The sequence below is a fragment of the Crocuta crocuta genome, unplaced genomic scaffold, assembly GCF_008692635.1.
Source record: "Crocuta crocuta isolate KB4526 unplaced genomic scaffold, BGI_CrCroc_1.0 scaffold64, whole genome shotgun sequence".
NCBI lineage: Eukaryota > Metazoa > Chordata > Mammalia > Carnivora > Hyaenidae > Crocuta > Crocuta crocuta.
Genome location: NW_027530640.1, coordinates 13556754 through 13575939, shown reverse-complemented (window position 1 = coordinate 13575939; position 19186 = coordinate 13556754). Strand labels below are relative to the sequence as shown.

The 19186-nt window shown below is 40.5% G+C and overlaps 1 protein-coding gene across 1 annotated transcript in view; it reads left to right on the top strand.

The window, feature by feature from the left end:
* The first annotated feature begins 1863 nt into the window (after nt 1-1863).
* DIAPH1 (diaphanous related formin 1) overlaps nt 1864-19186 on the top strand; it is a 97942-nt gene continuing 80619 nt past the window's right edge. Inside the window, exon 1 of the mRNA XM_077768819.1 lies at nt 1864-1984. Within this exon, the coding sequence (XP_077624945.1) occupies nt 1868-1984 (117 nt within the window). The 5' untranslated portion in view covers nt 1864-1867. The remainder of the gene's footprint in view (nt 1985-19186) is intronic.

The window sequence follows — 19186 nt, the reverse complement described above, 5'->3', positions numbered from 1 at the left end:
CCTTTTGCTTCCTGGGAATATTTTTAATTCTAGCTAGCTGCCTATGTGTGAAGGGAGAAGATATGGGGGTCATAATGTATATCATAAAAATCAAAGTTAACATTTATTCAACACTCATCGTAGGTCCTGTGTATGCATTCTACGTGGATTATGTTACTCATATATAGGGAGTTGATAGAGCATTCTTGTTAAGAGTTAGACAAACCTGACCAATTACTAGTTTAAGAGAGGGAGGAGAAGATGACTCCAGCTTTTTGAACCTGGGTGTTTGGGATGGTAATGCTATTTGGTGAAGATACAGTGAGATAAAGCCTCAAGTGCTTAGCATGGTACCTGACATAGTGGTTGCTTATATTAACTGTCTTGGTGAGCATGATGCTAGATACCATAGTAGTCACAAATGTGGACCCTTCCCTGGCGTTCACAATCCAGTAAGAAGTTAGGTAAATAGTACAGCAGATGTAGACAGTGGTATGAGAAAGAAGAGTGATAGATGGATCATTCCTTCCATGCTTTGATCCTGTCAGTGCTTTGGCTTAGAAAATAATATCCCAAGCCCTAGGCTGAACACTGGGGTCTCAGAGTTCCCTCCAGGAGCATATATTTGAAATCTTTTGTCAGCTGTGGGTAAGATAATTTAGTCCATACTTTGAGGGCCTACTGGGGGCCACATACTTTTCACAGGAGGAACAGATGTAGCTAGGAGAATGGATGAGATCACTGAGGGAGAAATCAAGCTGGGTGAGCAAAGAACATACTCTTGGAGAACACCTGCTCTTTTCACTCAGGATTGGTTTTTGTCAATAGGGTATCCTGGTCAAACATAGGATTTCCCAGACTAATCTGGGTTTAATTTTTTGGTTTTTTTTTTTTTTATCATTTATATGTCCTTGGGCAAGTCACTTTAACTCTCAAAAGTCCCAAATTTTCTCTCTGTAAAATGTTTTATTTTTATTTTTGAGAGAGAGAGACAGCATGAGGAGGGGAGGGTCAGAGAGGGAGACCCAGAATCTGAAGACAGGCTCCATATCTGTAAAATGATGAGACAAGTGGAGTTTGTCACATGGCAATGCCAGGATTCAGTTAGGAAAAACATGGAGAGTTTTGCATAGTGTCTGGTTTAGAGCAAATGCATGGTAAATAGTAACTATTATCACTGACTAGTCACCTGTTGGCAATAACTAGTTTCTCAGAATAAAAAACACCACTAGGAAATAGCAGACCTGCGATTCATAACTAGGTAATCTAACCCCAGGGCTAGTTGTGTTCAGGTCTAGCACTTGCTCTGGGCCATGCTCTGTTCCAGGCACATAGCTTTGAATAAATGCGGTCACTTTTAAATTTTTTCATGGGCTCCACTGATACTGCACACATAAAAACTGTATTATCCTTGAAAGACCCACACTGGGTTTTCGGCCAAGATGACACTCTCTTACTTGATTTTTTGGTTCAGATAATATCTTGGTCTAGGGTGTGAGAGAGTGTAGGTTTTACAGCCACGTGGGCACTGCGTGGGAGCGGGTAGGCCTGCGCCACTCCGACCGCCAGGTGGCGCCATTCCTTGTTGAGGCCGCAGAGTTGCACCGCCCACTCACCACTATCCCCCCCCACGTGGGTCCGAATGGTTAGGTCCGCCAGGCAGGTAGCTTGCTTCCGCGCCTTCCCTCCACCCCCTCCCTTCCCTCATTGGTAGGAGCTGCGGGTCCGGGCGGAAGTGGGGCAGGCGGGCGGGAGCGAAGCGTCGCCGTTGTATATTCATGAGGCGCGCGCAACCCGGCATACTAATGAGGTGGGGCGCGGCGGCGGGCTGAGGAGCAAGCTGCTGGGCGGCGGCGGCGGGTCGGGAGCTACCCGGCNGAATCTGGACATGGAGCCGCTCGGCGGGAGCCAAGGTCCTGGCCGCGGGACCCGGGACAAGAAGAAGGGCCGGAGCCCGGATGAACTGCCTGCGGCGGGCGGCGACGGCGGCAAATCCAAGAAATTTGTGAGTGTCCCTCCCACCCGGTTCCTTCAGCCTAGCCCGGTAACCGCCCTCCGGTCCCCGGCGACCCCCGCAGCTGGCCCCAGCGGTGCACGCGGGTCTCTCGGGAGCCGCCCCCGCGCCTCCCTTCCTCCGTTTGCTGGGTAGTGGGCTCCACAGCCGGACATCCTACTCCTCCGGGACCTCGGGAATCCCCGGAGTCCCACCCGGCTCTTGCCCCGGCAGCCTCGGGGCTTCCTTCACCCCCTCAGCCCGCACGCTCTGCCCTCCGCCCCCATAGCCCCGCGAGTCTTAGCCCCATCTCTTCCCTCTCAGCCCCACTTCCTTTCTTCTTTCTCTGTTACCCGCACACGCCTTCCTATCTTGTCCTCTGTGTTTTACTGGGTCCATTTTTTATTACCCTCCCCCCCCTTTTTTTTTTGGTATCCTCTTATTTGCTTCTCTTAAAGGTCACTTCCTTCTCAAGATTGATCCCTTTCACCTGCTAACTTTCCTCCCTCCTGGCCCCGGCTCTGGGCCCTCAGCCCGGTGTCACCTGATAATCCTTCCCCTCTGGAATGTTACCTGACTTGGGCTCTACCTTCCCTCCCCCTTGGACGTTTGTCCTTGTGATTGCAGGAATGGGTTCCTGCCCAGGTCCTATGGTCATTGGACGTGCCGTTAATTTACTTCCCAGTATTCCTCCGTCCGGAGAGCCTGCCTCTTTGCCCTGTTGCTTAATCACTTTTAAGGGGGTTAGAACTTCTCTCATGATGATGTCCTTCTTGACTTAGGATGGTGATAAAATCTTAGGAGGAAGTTAGGCTGCAAGTCCAAGAAGTTTCTGAGTAATTGAATTGCTTTTTATATGTTTCCCATGAAAACCATCTCAACTCTTCTGCCTCCTCCTGTGTGACAGGCTAGTGACATCCCTTTTCCTACCTGTACAAGAGTATAGTTGTCCTCAGGTGCCAGTGACTCCCAATCCGAGTTAGAAGGAATATTGATATTCATGTAACACTATCATATTTCATTACCTTTGCCCACACTAAATCTTTTTTACTCCTGTCTCCAGGGAGCTATTTGTTTGCCTTTTACTGTAAAAGCTTTGAAAGATATGAGGCACTATCCAAGAGAGGGAAATAGTCTTGGATCTTAAAAATCGTTTGCTAGTTGTAACTGTACTTATTTATTATCTAGTCTTTTCTTCCAGGTAATTATGCCCCCACCATGATATCTCTTCCTCCTAACCAAATGGATTCTGACTCTCTGCTCTTTCTCTTTTCTCTTATCCCCAACCTTTAGTATTCTGACCCAACTCCACAAATTTGGGAAGAAAACTTATAAAATGACGGAAACAGGAAGAAAATGTTGCTTTGGGATCTAGAGGATTGAGATGTGGAGAGTACTAAGCAGAATTAAAATAGTGACTCATCTCTTCCTACCTATTTCTAGCAAAGCAGGTGCTTCTGGACTGTCCTTTCCAGTGACTTATGGGCTGTCAGTAACTGCGTTTTGCTTTTGTTAAATCTGGTGAACATCTTTTTTTCCAGAAATGTCGAATTAATGGTAGTGAGGACCCTCCGCCTGTGATGATTAAAGAAACATTTCCTTATGTTTGTTTAGGGTAGGAACTGACCCTCTAGTTAGAGCGTTTTCCTTCTAAGAATTAAGTTCTAGGGCCAGTAATCCTTTTTTTAAATTATATATATATCTGTTACTGTCATTTTGCTTCTGTTTCCATGGGTGCTATTTGACCTTCCTCACCCAAATTCCAGCTATTCCTGCTGATATATAGTGAACTCTCTGGCTTGTAAATGTTTTTCAGGTCCTTAAATAGAATTTTATTTGTGCTTTTTTTTTTTTTAATCTAATACTTAAGTGTTTCGCAGGTGAAGTGAAGTGGAGATACCTGAGGAAACTTAACGTTTTTCACCTGTGTTTTGGAATGTCCATGGAGTCTTGTGTATGCTGGGTTGACTTGGCTCCGAGTTTTTGGTATTTGCTTTATAGAGGGTGGAGCCAAACCAAGTTCTCTTTTTCTTTCTGAGGTGTTGGTGTTAACTCTTAAGCTGCTGAATTAAAAAAAAAAAAAAAAGTATAGCACAGGTTGTGAGAATTGCATTCAGAGCTAGGGGATTGGAAAGTTTCCAGAAAAATAGTGCTACTTAACCCCTTTCTTGCCGACTGTAAGCTACCTCAAGGCATCAGAATATTCTCTCCTTGTTCTTTTTATGAGAACTCTGTGGCAGTGAGACACCAGGAGAGGCATTGCAATCCCCTTGTCTTTGTGTCTGTGTGTATGTGTGGGTGGATGGAGGGGGGGGGAAAGAGTGCCGGTGTGCTTTTGTTACCCATGGCTTAGGTTTTTGAACTACAAGCTAGAAGAGCTGTTTTGCCTGCTCCACCTTTGCTAGAGTGTGTGTCCTCGGGAATTCCATTAAGAATGTCGTTTTGAAAACTGCCCTGGTGTGGACTTAGAGTGCCTGGAAGTTATTTGTTTGCATTTGAGGAGTTTCTCATCTCTTTAGCTGCTACATACCTTTCCAGGCTTAAGGTATGTACAGATCAACTGAATGGAAGGCAGAGCTCACATATTAGCAAAGATAGATTCTTACCTAACCCTGAGGCATCTTGGATGGAAAGCACATGGAGTCAAAGTTTAAAAAGTGGTTGGGAATCACCTTTTAAAAACATTTGGTTGATAGAGATGCTGATATTTGTGGCTGAAGCCGGGCTGCCTGGTATTCCCCCTTGATTTCTCAGGAGTCTTTCTCCTCCTGGGCCATAAGTATATGGCCATTCTCCAGCATTGTGGCAGTTCCTTCCAGAGGTCCTTAGGGTGAAGGAAAATAAAAATACAAAATGAACAGAACGTTTTCTGATTTTTCAACAGTGATGAATGTGGGTGTCAAATAAACTGCTGGCTGAAATCTGTGTAAAGGTAGCAATTACAACCAGGGTGTTGGAGCCTGCAGAGTATTCCTGCATTTTCTAAACTCCATATCTTACACAGTCAAGAAGTTGTTGCGTTCTAAGAAGGAATATTGCTTCCTGATTCCGCCAAAGGCATAAGTTTGTAAAATATGAGTTTTACTTTGGGTTTAGAGAGAAGAGAAAATACATAATTTTTAAAATCTTATTTAATATTGGATGTCAGTGTATTGAATTTTCACCAAGCAACAGTTTCATGCCTTGTAAAAAGTAGAGTGATAGTGAAAGTATAAATGTTTGGTTGTAGACCCCTGTCTGTCCTAAAGGAGAGCAATCACAGGGAAAGGATGCCAGGCAGAATCTTAGATAGTAAGGAAGGTAGAGAATGTGCAAGAAGTGGAGTTGATCGTGCAGATAGCTGCTTCTCTCCTCTTAAGACTGATCAAAAGGTTGCTGAAAACAGGGAGTTTACCTAGAGCTTTATACAAGTCATGTGACTTTTTTTTTTTAAGATGACAAACACCAGGATTACTTAGTTTGGAAAGAGAGAGGGGAGCCTACAGGAATGTTTTTGAAATGTTTGAGATGACAGAATGATACCTTAAAAATTGCTGCCCTTTTTCCTACCTTGTTTTTAAAGAGGTAGTCCTAGAATCCACTTGATCATGTTACATTTACTTTTTCCAAAGGAAATCCTCCCTCACAAGAGGTCAGACTGATGGACGGCCTCAGACTTAAAATCTCTGCCTTGGGAGAGTTGGTAAATGTTGGAATACTTTTATAAAAAGAGCTGAAAATTTTATGACATGAAAATTATATTTATTATAAAACTTAAGAAAATAGTAGTGAGAAATGATTTAAGTTTGTTGATGGGCATATGCGTCAGAATAGACTAATTTTATTTCCTGTATGATAGAATAACCTTTTGCTATCCCATGGGGCTTTCTGTGTTATAAATAGATTGCCAAGTTATTCTTGGAGAGTATTATATTTTCAGTGAAATGTAATGGAGATTTACAAGATAAAGTTAAACCACATTAAGATTTAGAAGAACAAGTTAAAATCATGTTTATCAATGAGAAGTAGTAGAATTATGGAGAAAAGGTTTGTATGTTCAAATAGTGTGTTTTTCCCATCTTATGTCTCAGTTGAAATCATTCATGACTACAAAAAACATTTCTATTTGAAACAAGCTATGTATTATATTGCTTCAGTGCTTTTCTTTATTGAGCTTCCTCTTCTCACTTTTGTTTGAAGGCCTTAGGAATTTACCTCTTGCTAATGAGCAAAGCAGCATTGGGTTTTGCGCCTAGTTAGGGTTAAGCAGACAAAGCCAAGCTTCCTCTCCCCTGCCCAGCTACTATCCTCCCCTCCCTCTTTGTTTTTATTCCCTATCTGCTTCTGTAGGGACAGGGCCCAGTCCCATGGGCATCCAGGCTTTTAATTAGGAGTGGTAAAATCTGTTGATATTAAAATTTCTTCACTGGTTTTTTAATGTTTTATTTATTTTTGAGAGACAGAGAGAAAATGAGTGAGGGAGGGCCAGAGAAAGGGAGACACAGAATCCATGAAGCAGGCTCCAGGCTCCCGAGTTGTCAGCACAGAGGCTGACACGGGGCTCAAACCCATGAACCACAAGATCATGACCTGAGCCGAAGTCGGTTAGGCGACCAACTGAGCCACCCAAGGCACCCGATACTAAAATTTCTTAAGCTTCAAAGCTAAAATTGAAAAAGAAAGAACGTTTAAACACTGGGAACATATTTTACCTTATTTTATACCTCTCTTTTTCCTTTTTCTCTCTTTTCTCTTTTTCTTTCTTCAAACATTTTATGAGAACCAAGGAACCCTTTTTAATAAAGTAAAACAATTACTGAAGGAAAAGAGAAGTATTAAGACCAGCTGTTTCATTGAATTTTTACCACCGATTACAGGATAACTGGGTGTATCATTGTTTCAGCTCTGAGGTTCTTCCATTCATTACTAAAGCTTGCTATGAATGGTTGCCTTAAATTTTTAGTGTTGGAAGGGACTTGAAATGTCATCAAGCCCAAACACCCACTCAGTGTAACAGTCTCTTCTTACATTTGAAGTTTGGAGACATCAGGGGGCTATGGGGTGGATGTTGGATAAATGAATGCAGAGAAGCAGAAATTTTGGATGCTACATTTCCTTTAGTAAATTTCAGGATCATGGAATAGCTAGAGTAGTAGAAAGATTGTATACGGGGAATGTATACACTAGAAGCTGTGTGACTGAGAGGGAAAAGACTGAAGAAACTGACTGTGTTGCTTGGCTCTCTGACAATCGTTGTTCATTTTGTCTTATAAATATTTGCTTAAATTTCTTTCCTCTAAGAAGGGGGATGGAACAGATAAGGGGACACAAAGGAGAATAAGTATAATGGAACTGAATTAAGAGAAACACATGGCATTCTTATGTGGAAGGATTCTTATATGGAAGATGGGAAATTCCATCCTTGGTGGTGAAGTGGTCCTTAGGTGGTAGGGACTTTGACTTTTTAAGGTAACATGTAGAGGTAGAATTGATGGTGTTCTGGATTATTTTTCTGGATTTTTGATGCTGTGATTTATCCCATTTTAGAATTACTGTTGTGTGAAAGCATAGAATTTGCATTTTCTTTTAAGATTTAACATGCTTTGAGGATCCAACAGAGGATAATTTATAAACTGGCTTTGATCCTGCAGGTCACAGAAAAGCAAAGGGTATATGTTGGTATTGGGCTTACATCTCAGAAAAATCTGCCATATATATATATATTTTTTGTTTGTTTGTTTTTGTTTTTGTTTTTGTTTTTGAGGGGAGGTAGGAACAGAGGATCCAGACCTGGCTCCATGCTAACAGCAGAGAGCCCAATGGGGGGGGCCCACCTCAGGAACCGTGAGATCATGACCTGAGGTGTTTGAATGCTTAACTAGCTGACCCACCCTGGCACCCCTATGTTTAACTTTTTAAAAAGGTACCAAACTGTTTTCCAAAGTGACTGTGCCATTTTACGTCCCCACAAGCAGTATAGGAGTTCTGGTTCCTTGATAACATTTAGTATGATCAGTCTTAAGTTTTAGCCATTCTAACAGGTATGTGATGATGTTTCAGTGTGGCTTTAATTTACATTTGTGTAATGATGTTGAGCATCTTTTCAAATACTTATTTGCTATTTGTGTATCTTCACTGAAGTGTCTGTTCAAATTTTTTTGCCCATTAAAGGTTTATTTATTTATTTTTTACCTATTAAAATTTTTTTAATGTTTATTTTAGAGAGATAGTACAAGTGGGGAGGTACAGAGAGATAGAGGATTGGAATTGGGATCCCTGCGTATAGTAGAGTGCCGGATGTCAGCTCGAACCCACAAACCCTGAGATCATGACCTGAGCCAAAGTCGGATGCACAACTGACTGAGCCACCCAGCTGGCCCTGAGAGTTTTTTCTTTTGGTCTAAATGCAAGTCATTTGTTAGTAAGTTTTTCGCAGATACAGTCTTTCTCCTATGATTTGCCTTTTCATTTTTTTTTAACACTGTAGTATGAAGAACAAAAGTATTTAATTTTGAAGTCCAGTTTTTTTAACTTTTTGCTTTTTATGTCATATTTCAAAAATCTGTGCTAAAATCACAGCTCCTAAGATCTTATGTTTTCTTTTAAAAATTTTATAGATGCAGCTCTTAAGTTTTCTTTTCCATTGTGCATATGTGAATTATAGCCTACTCAGGCTCTTTGGGGGCTTAAATTTTCACTTGTAAGCACAGACAGAACCTTTATGGTACTCAGAATTGGGGACCTTTGAAATTCCATTTATCTGGTAGTCATTTTCATCTTAATATGTGGTGGTAGAAAGCTTTTGTTGTCCTTTACGTGTTGTGCTACAGGTTGTATAGTGCCATTCTTCCTATCTAAAAATATTCATGAATGTTTAGCCTCTTTTTTTAAGGTTTTATCATTTATTTAAGTAATCTTTACACCCAACGTGGGGCTCAAACTCCCGACCCCAGGATCAAGAGTCACATGCTCTTCAAACTGAGCCAGCCACGTGATAGATAGGAAGATTAATTCATTCCAGACTGGAAGGACAAGGAGTAATAGTAACAACAACAGTAGCAGTAGTAATAACATTTGTTTGTTGCATACGTATACAGCGCTAGCACTGTGCTAAAGAGCTTCTGATTCATTATCTCATTAATCTCTAACTCAATCTTATAGAGTAGATACTGTTGTTCTAATTTTATAGATCATTAAACTGAGACTCAGATTAAGAAACCTGCTTTAGGGGCGCCTGGGTGACTCAGTCACTTGAGCGTCCGACTTTGGCTCAGGTCATGATCTCACGGTTCGTGGGTTCGAGCCCCACATCAGGCTCTGTGCTGACTGCCAGCTCAGAGCCTGGAGCCTGTTTCGGATTCTGTGTCTCCCTCTCTCTCTGACCCTCCCCTGCTCACACTGTCTCTCTCTCTCGGAAATAAATAAAAAACATTTTAAAAAATTAAAAAAAAAAAAGAAACCTGCTTTAGCTCGTAGAACTAGGATTCAAACTGAGGTCTAGCTTATTTAAAAAAAAAAAATCCTATTTACCACTTTGTACTGACATTTTACAAGTGTCCAGTTTTTGCACCTGTAGTATAAAAGAGTATTAACTGCTAGGAATTTCATAGAAAATTTTGGTGGCATCTCTTTAGTCATTTGATGACTAATCTATTAAAACTGGGCCCTCCTCCAGTTGATTTGGTGGGAAAGAAGTATTGGGTCTAGATGGACAAAGTGCAGTGACTAAATGGCTAACTGCTTTTTGCATTTAGTAATTTAAACTTTGAAATCATTGCAAAAATTATAATTAAACCTTTCTTAGACATGAAGAAGTAGCAGTTTCAGTGTTATCAGAACCAATCTTTCCTCTTGCTCATGAGGTACTAACAACTTGTCAGTTGTTATTTTTAAAGACCAGCTTCTGTGTAAATGAAATAGCTCTATCAGCATCAGCCATCAGTTTTTTGAGTTGTTTAAATTGATAAAAGCAGCAAGTAGTGGTGACAAATGGAAAGGAGGAAGCTGTTGCTAGCCTACCTCCAATAGTTATTTTTTCTATATTTTAGAATTGGCATATGGTATTCTTAAAATCCTCTCTTTGTGCCCCTGAAACTTGACTGTAAAAATTTTAAATGGTTAGTATCTCCAGGGTCTTTTCTGAGTCTGGGGCCTGCTCAGAAATGTTTGTTCTTTAGACCTGGCAATTATTTATCTGTGGTTAATAATTAAGACCTTGCCACCAAGATCCAGGTACCCGGAACTAGGATTTTCTGAATGACTGGTGGCAAAGAGTAGAGAATAGAGTTTCTCTTGTTTCTTTGAATCCACATGGATCTACTCTGGATCCAAAAGGCTAAAGATCAACAAGTCATGTGGTTGCCCTAGCAGGTTCAGTCCTTGCTTTTTAAAAGATTGTAATCTCAGTCATGTTAATAGGTGAATGGGTAGGAAAAGCTCAGAGGCTATGAACATGAGAATTTAAAAGCTTTAGGATTTCAGGGGTGCCTAGGTGGCTTATTTGGTTAATCAACTGACTCTTGGTTTTGACTTGGGTCATGATCTCACAGTTCTTTGGTTTGAGCCTCATATGGGGCTCTGTGCTGGCAGTGTGGACCCTGCTTGGGATTCATTCATTCATCCTCTCTCTCTCTCCCCCTCTCCCCCCATCTTCCCTTCTCTCTCTTGCTCTCTCCCTCTCAAAATAAATAAATAAACATTAAAATAAAAAAAAAGCTGTAGGATTTCAGAGAAGTGAAGGAATTGAGCGGAAAGATGACTGGACTAAGAGTAGAAGATGAGGATTTCAGAATCTTAGAATGCTGGAGGTTAAAAGGATGCTGAAAATTATTTCCTTCAAATCCTTTATCTTATGCATTAAGAAGCATGGACCTAGAAAAGTGATCTCTCCACATTATAGCTAGACCTAGAACTAGATCCCTTATCTCCCACTCCCACTGAAGTATTCTTTCCAAATATTCCTGTTTAGTCTGACTTTGCTCCAGTTAACCCTGTGAACTCTGGGCAAGTTATTCCACTTTTCTTAGTCTTTTCTTGTAATTTAGAGAGTTAGCCTGAAAGATTTCAGATGTCTCTATTTATGTCCCAAATTCTGTAAATGATCTAGAATAGAATTGCTGATAGTGTTTGCTAACTTTATAAAAGATGGGGGGATATGACAGACCTTGGAAGGAAATAAAAGGGTTGGTAGAGAAGAAGGGAGGGCCTTTCATGGTGTGGGGAGCAGTATGAACAGAGGCTCAAAGACATGAGTATGTGTCTGTGGTAAAGAAAAATGGCCCAGTTATAACAGTCAAGAGGATTTATATGGGGCATAAATCATTTAAGAAAGGTAAAATCACGGGCGCCTGGATGGCTCACTGGGTGTCCAACTTCAGCTCAAGTCATGATCTCACGGTTCGTGGGTTCGAACCCCGCGTCGGGCTCTGTGCTGACACACACAGCCTGGAGCCTGCTTCAGATTCTGTGTCTCCCTCTCGCTGACCCTCCCCTGCTCACAACGCTCTCTCTCCCTGTCTCTCAGAAATAAATAAAAACACTAAAAAACATTTTTTTAAAAAGAAAGGCAAAGTCACTTCATACAGTTTATTTTATTCCTTTTAAGGGCTTTTAGGTTCTCCTTCTGTAGAAACCTGCAGGAGGCAGGACTGAAAATGCAGTTTTGGGCCATGAATGTGTTATGGTGACAGTAAATCAGCATATCCAAGAACATGAATAGATAAGTGTTAAGGTTCCAGCAAATCATTTCTGCTACCTAAGGTAGATGGAATTTAGTTAAGTTTGATTTACAATCCTTATCAACTCTAACACACCCATTTTTTCAGACTTTTGGAGCTAAATCTAGATTTAAAACATGATTTCAGCTGGATCTCAAAGCTATATAGCCAAATCATGGACTCAGGTGGGAAATGCCTTTGTGGGAACAACCAGAACTTGTCTTTGGACCCTATTATTTCTTCTTAAAAGTTCCCTAGTGCAGGGACGCCTGGGTGGCTCAGTATGTTAAGTGTCTGATTCTTGACTTAGGATTCTGTTTCCTCTCTCTACCCCTCCCCCACTCATGTGTGTGTGCTCTCTCAAAAATAAACAAAAAAAAGTTTCCTAGTCCAGTATGGGTTTTGATTCCATGCTGATTTGAAGTGTTCTTTAGTCTTTTGTAAGTGAAAAAATGTATGTTATTAAAATATTAAATATATACTTCTATATAATATAAAATATTAAATTACATATTAAAATACATGGAGGGAAGGATCCCTCCCTCTATATGTTGGGGGATCTTCCCATCTTGCTTGTGAGGTGCTTAAGCCCTTAGGTATTTTGCTCACATTAGTAGTATCCTTTTGCAATTTTAATTTTAATGTTAGTCTTGGGAATCTTGGGATGATTTTCAAGGTTCTTGGTTTCAATGGGCCATTGTAGGAGATTGACAGTTTCAGAAACCTTAGTCCTGTCTCCCCAAGGTAATTGACACAGAGAGAGGGCCTAATGTAACTATACCTGACCAGAAGAACTCTGTTGAGGAAAGTTTATTAGTATTCTTTAGAGATACAGTATCTTCAAGTTTTGTTTTGTGTTTGATGAAGGAACATATCTACAGGATTAAAAATCTCTGCATTATTTTACATACTTGAGGGCTGCCAACTTGTATCATGAATGGGAGTAGTATTTGGCATGGTGCTATAGGGATTGTTAACATAACATTTAAAGCAAATAAGTGGTAAGTCCCTATATTTTAATCTCTTAGTGTCATAGTCTTTCAGGGCTATAGAAAGGTTTACATAGAATATTAAATAAAGACAAAGATGACTCTTCAAGTCCTCAAAAAAGTGGTAGTGACCTTTATTTCTTTCTTACACTCTTATACTCCTACATAGGTCTCCCTCAATTTCTTCATTTGGCCATAGAAGCAAAGTAAATTGAGACTGTTCTAAAATGATTCCATCATATTTGCATGGGACCTCCAGAGATATTTTTAGTTTTGTTAGTTTTAGTGAAAGATGTTTGTCGGGCTCTCCAGGCATAAAGGCCTCTAGTGATTTCTTGATTCTTGTATTTTAGAAAGATGGGAGTTGGCCTTTGTTGGCAACTCTTTGCATCCGCCAGGGCTTGTTCGTTACTTACTTCTAGGCCTATGGGTGACGTCTGTTTCCTGTGATTGAAACCACAAGAAGAAGTGGTGAGAAGCCACTGTAGGATATGTACTATCAGGCAAGCAGCAGGCATGGAGCTGCTCTCAAAAAGAGCAGTAGTAACTAAGCACAACCTTTAAGGGCATCTCAAGAGACCCTAGAAATGTTCTGACCCAGCTTCCTTATCTTAACATGACGAGGCCACTGAGTTCTGGAGGTACTAATTTGCTCAAGGTTATGTAATTAGGTGAGCTAGCTTTTAGACTATTCATTATTCTTTCTCACATTGCTTTGCCATCCCTGATTTTTCTTCTTTTTTTTTTAATGTTTATTTTTGAGAGAGAGTGAGTGGGGAGGTGCAGAGAGAAGGGGGACAGAGGACCCCAAATGGGCTCTCCGCTGACAGCAGAGAGCCTGATGTGGGGCTTGAACTCACAAACTGTGAGATCATGACCTGAGCTGAAGTTCTATGCTTAACCGGCTGAGCCACCCTGGTGCCCATCATCCCTAACTTTTCTAATTGTACCCTGCTGGAGTGTTTCTTTAAGCAGAGTGCGACTGGAGGAGAGTAAATACTGGTGGGCATTTTGAATATGGGAATTGGATGATATTGCTTTGCTTTTAGGTGCTGTGCTATGATTGTTTTTATGTTTTATTTTAAAAAAATAAATATTTTCAAAATAACAGTATCTAAACCCCAAATTTCTACTTTTCATTTTTATTTTCCTTAGTATTTTAATATTCTACTTATTGTGTCTGTGCACAGATGCTTTTACAAAGTTGCAGTTATAGTTGACAAAGGTTTTTTGCTTTTAAAACAATGTATCCTAAACATTTTCTATAAAGACTTTCAGAGCAATCTTTGAAAAGTGTTACTTTCATTTGAAATGGAAATGTATTTTTTATTATAAAAGTGAAACATACGTTTCTAAGAAAATACAGATATGTATAAAAATAAAGCAAAACAATCCCCTACCTTGTTTTTCAGAAATTATGGTTATTTTTAAGTAGATGGAACCAAAAAGAAAAATAGGTGATACACGGAAGTCTCTTTGTAGCCTAAGTACTTTGGCCTGAAATTCTGTATGTGCTTGTGTTAGAACATAGTTCCACACAAGCACAATCGCTTCAAGTATCAGAAGTACCCTCTTTTAACTTTTGCTTATATTTCTGGTAATAGAGGAGTAATGAGATTTCACCTCATGCTCTCCTGCCCCCCTCCTCTGCAAGGTTTTCTCAAAATCAGTTCTTATCCTAGATTTGTAGAGGCCCAGAAAATATTTACTGTGGTTTCATAAGAGCAAGTCTGGCTTTTTGAGTGGTAGTGTAATTTTTGGATCGGGTAAGCTATTATCAGTAGGCTATGATTATTTCTGGGTATTTAGGAATGACGTGATGACAGAAAGAAAGGTGTAACCATCATTTAGAAATGAAGGACTTGAGAATAGGATTTAAAATAAGGTGGCTTCCTTCTTGGTGCCTGTATGTAGAAGTAATATCAGCTGAAGGAACTTCCTGTCAGCCAGGCCTTGGGTGTGTCACACATGTGCTCACCCTTGAGGAAGAGTAGATGTCCTGCTACTCACATCACAACATGGGAGGAGAAGACAGTTGCTACGGAGATTGGGAAACAGCATTCCTGAGTCACTGACTGTTTCCAAATGAATGGACAACACCCCCCTTTTAAAGGAGCAATTACAATCAAGGCTCAGACAGTAAAGAGAGAGGGCCAATAAGAAAGTGAAGAACGGGCGCCTGTGTGGCTCAGTTGGTTAAGCATCTGACTTTGGCTCGGGTCATGATCTCACGGTTTGTGGGTTCGAGCCGTGCGTCGGGCTCTGTGCTGACAGCTAGCTCAAAGCTGGAACCTGTTACGGATTCTATATCTCCCTCTCTTTCTGACTCTCCCCTGCTCACGCTGTCTCTCTCTCTCTCTCTCTCTCTCAGAAATAAATAAAACTTTAAAAAAATTTAAAAAAAAGAAAGTGAAGAACAAGTATCCGTATTTGGAACTGAACAAATGTGTTGAAATTTTGGAAAAACAGGTTAACATTATTGTTTTCTATACAGGTTTCCCCCACTGTTTGAAAGTAGAGTGTTGGTATGAAAACTTTCATAAGCCAAAACGGCATAAAGGAAAGAAGCACTTAGCATCAATTTATATGGAAGATTTTTCGAGCATTCCTTAAAATAACCTCTCTTAGGCTTTTCTGATACCTCAGGTCACATTTGCTAACGGATGCAGAAAACAAATGGAGATGAAACATGGATGTTTATAGACATTGTTCAAAGCGCTGGTGGCCTGATGCTGAGATGCTGAGTGTGGTCGTGCTCAGGGTGCCCTGCCTCTTATAATTCTCGCTGCAAAACAAACGCTGAATGCTATTTTTGCTTTTTGCCTTTTTCGGTAAAAGTGAAAATCTCTTTTGGATTTATTTTGGTTAGCGAAAACAGGTACTAATGTAGGTCTTTCATAAAAGAGAAGTGGCCTAACGTGAATTTTTGAAAAGTGGGGGATACCTGTGTGTTCAAAAGTTTTATCAGAACCTTACGATGTTTGAAAGGGAAGTTTTGCTTACTGATACCTCACCAGATGGTAGACTATATGTGCACTTCCTTCCTGACAGCAAAAGAGGTGGTCATGTCTGCCACATCTTGTTATACTTGGTAGGATACTAAGACCTCCAGAATCTTAGTACTTTCTCTATTGGCAGCTCTTTTCCCGACCCATGTGTGCTTCACAGTGCACGGGCTGGCAGTGTTTGGATGGGTTTGTAGGAGGAATGCTATGTTCCCAGCCTGGTTCCCACCTGTCTCCTGAGCTGGAATAGTGAAACCTGAGTGGACTTGACTTCTTTTCTCCAGGCTATCAGCTATCCAGGATGTAGGCTATGCCAGTCCCAGGCTTCAAAATGAGCTAAGCAATAGGCAAAATGTTGCTTTCTCCTTTTCCCCAAGAGGCTTGCCTTCTTGAACTAACAAGAGGACTATTAGATTGCATTTTCAACCTGTCAGAGGACTGAATTCTAATGTTATAGTTTTTCCCTCATTTTAATCACAGTTGGGTGAAAGCAGACTCTCTCCAACTGATTGAGACAGTTGTGGGGATACTGAGTTGGTTGCTTTGCATTCATAAGTAAATTGTTTCAAATTTATAACTAAATTATTGAGACTGGGAATGATTAGTTATCCAGTGCTCTTTATAGGACATCTCTAACTTGTACTTGACAAGTGCTACTGCATGGAATCTTTCAGGACTCCCTGGGTGGTATCACTAAAAAGATACTGCTTCTGGAAGACGGGTAGATGGAAAGAACTGTTGAAATTAAGAATACAAGATCTTGGTCTCTCCCTACTGTGTTCCTTTTGTTTCTTGTATGAATTCTAACAAGTTACCCTTTCAATTCTGAGTTTTACCTGTGGGCTGCCGAGCAGAATGAAACTAACTGGATGAGCTGCTAAAGTGTTCGTCCTTGAGCAGTTTTTCCTTACTGATCAGAGAGAAAGAAATTTGAGTGAGCCATCTCCATTTTTGGGGACTGCCAGATAATCTTGAGGTTTTTTTCCCCTTAAACCTATTTAACTTAAGAATGTTAATGGGGCTCCTGAGTGACTCAGTCGGTTGAGCATCCGACTTCAGCTCAGTTCATGATCTCACGGTTCGTGGGTTCAAGCCCTACATCAGGCTCTGTGCTGAATGCTTGCTCAGAGCCTGGAGTCTGTTTCAGATCTGTGTCTCCTTCTCTCTCTGCCCCTCCCCTGCTCATGCTCTGTCTTACTCTGTCTCTCAAAAATAAGTGTAAAATAAATAAATAAAAAGAATGCTAACTTAGCTTTATAGTTGATGTTTTCCAATTCCTGGTCCTTTTTGTGCTTTGTTATTAGTCTTCTTTTTCTCAAAGATACCCTTTTTTTCCTTTCTTTTCTTTTTTGAAGTGGGTGCTCCAGTTCTACACAACTCCTGTTGAAGCTTTTGGCACCAATTAATAGTGATGTCAGACTCTAGAGAGTGTTTCTATGTATATGGTAGATGAGATACTTAATTCAGTGTCATCCTTGAACCATTCCTTGAAAATGTAAGCGAAAGTTCTTCTCTACATTTGAAGATAATACCCATTATTTCTTTCTCTCTAGTTCTGATAGACTTCTGTAGGAGGAGTAAGAATTGGGGAAGGGAAACTCAAAAGTTTGATTTGTTCTATCCTCGTATCTTATTTAACTTTGCAAAACAAATTGCTTTCCATCCATTTTATGTCTTATTCTTCATTCCATTCCTATGAGACGACACAGTCCTAAGGATAAGACTGAAACTGATAGATAACAAGAAAAAGCTTACCCTGCCTTTACTGTCTGTAGTGGAAATGTGGCAAATTTTGTGGCCAAGCTGGAAGGGTTTTCAATGGTAATTGAATTCACATGCACCTTATAACCTTCTGTTGCTTAAAGAACTATCCTAAGGAACTGGATGTCATTAAGCCATACTCATGCTCTGTATGATTCTGAATGACAGATACCTTTACCTGATCCTTCCTGGGTAGGTAGATGAGGATTTAGAAGAAAATTCTTGTTGGCTATAGTGACACTTCCCATTTTACCTATAGGGAGCCTGTGTCTTAGGGCTTATTGCTTTTCAAAGGAGGTGGAAGACTCCCTAGGTGACATGTATCCCATAATTGGGTATTTTCCATAAGGACAACTCAAAATGTGTCACGTATCATGTGTCAGTCAGCGTCCCTGTTCTCATTTATAGGGAAAAACGTTGCTCTTGAAGGTGTGGCCTCATAGTTTACTGAGCTGTCTATAACAATCACAGACTTTGACTTGAACTATTTCCTCAGTTTGCCCAGTTTGAATAAAGGAATTAATGAATGAATACACTGTGGTTAGGATGATGCTCTTAAGCCCATAGTGCTGCTAATTTTCTTTTTTTTTTTTAATTTTTTAATGTTTTATTTATTTTTGAGATAGAGATATAGACAGCGTGACCAGGGGAGGGTCAGAGAGAGAGGGAGACACAGAATCTGAAACCGTCTCCAGGCCCTGAACTAGATGTCAGCAGAGAGCCAGATGCGGGGCTTGAACCCATGAACCATGATATCATGACTTGAGCTGAAGCCAGATGCTTAACTGACTGAGCCACCCAGGTGCCCAGTGCTGCCAATTTTTATTTTATTTTTATTTTTTTTCCAAATAGTTTATTGTCAAATTAGTTTCCACAGCTGCCAATTTTTAAAACATTTATTAAATACTGGGCATATCAGATGAACAAGACGTGGGTTCCTGCCCCCAAGCAACTTAAAATCTGTGGACAGTATGGTCCTCAGAAACAGTTAAAATAAACAATCTGATTGAAAATATTAAGAGCCTGGCCTTGGTAAGTCCTTTAGTTCCTTTTGTGAAATGACGGACTGTGGTTAAGTGTATAGTTTATGGATGAGAAATAGCTTTTTCCTTGTGTTGTTGGAGCACAGTGTCAACTAGTCCAGTCTTCAGGTATGTATTTTAAAGCAAGTCTTTCTGTAGTAATAACAGCATAATTGCCTTAACAGAATGATCTGTCATCACTCCATTTTATATCTCATAGTTCCCAAGTTAGCCAAAGTTCTAGATAAATTGTAAATTTTGTCAGTTTGTTTAATGCGTTAGTTTAGTTTCCTTCTCCATAAGAAACTCAGCAGTTTAAAGTAAAACCCACTTATTAGCTCACAGTTCCCTTTGTCAGAAGTCCAGCATGAATAGTGTGGCTGCATTCTCATAATATCAGCGGGCTGAAGTCAAAGTGTGTCGGCTGGGCCAGTTCTCATCTGTAATCACTGGGGAGAAAATCTGCTTCTAAACTCATTCAGGTGTTGACCAAATTGAGTTTCTTGGAGTTGTAGAGCTGAGGTCCCTCTTTCTTTGTTGGTTTTCAGATACTAGAAGCTGCATGTAGTCCTTTGTCCCCCTTCATGCTCAAGCTAGAAATGACACTTTGAATCCTTGTGTCTCTAACATCTCACTTCACATTTAAAGGGCACGTATGATTGGGTCTGGCTGCGCAGCTTATTTCCCTTTCTTACTAGTCATTTGTGCTGTATAATATAACCTTGACACAATGCAGTCCTCA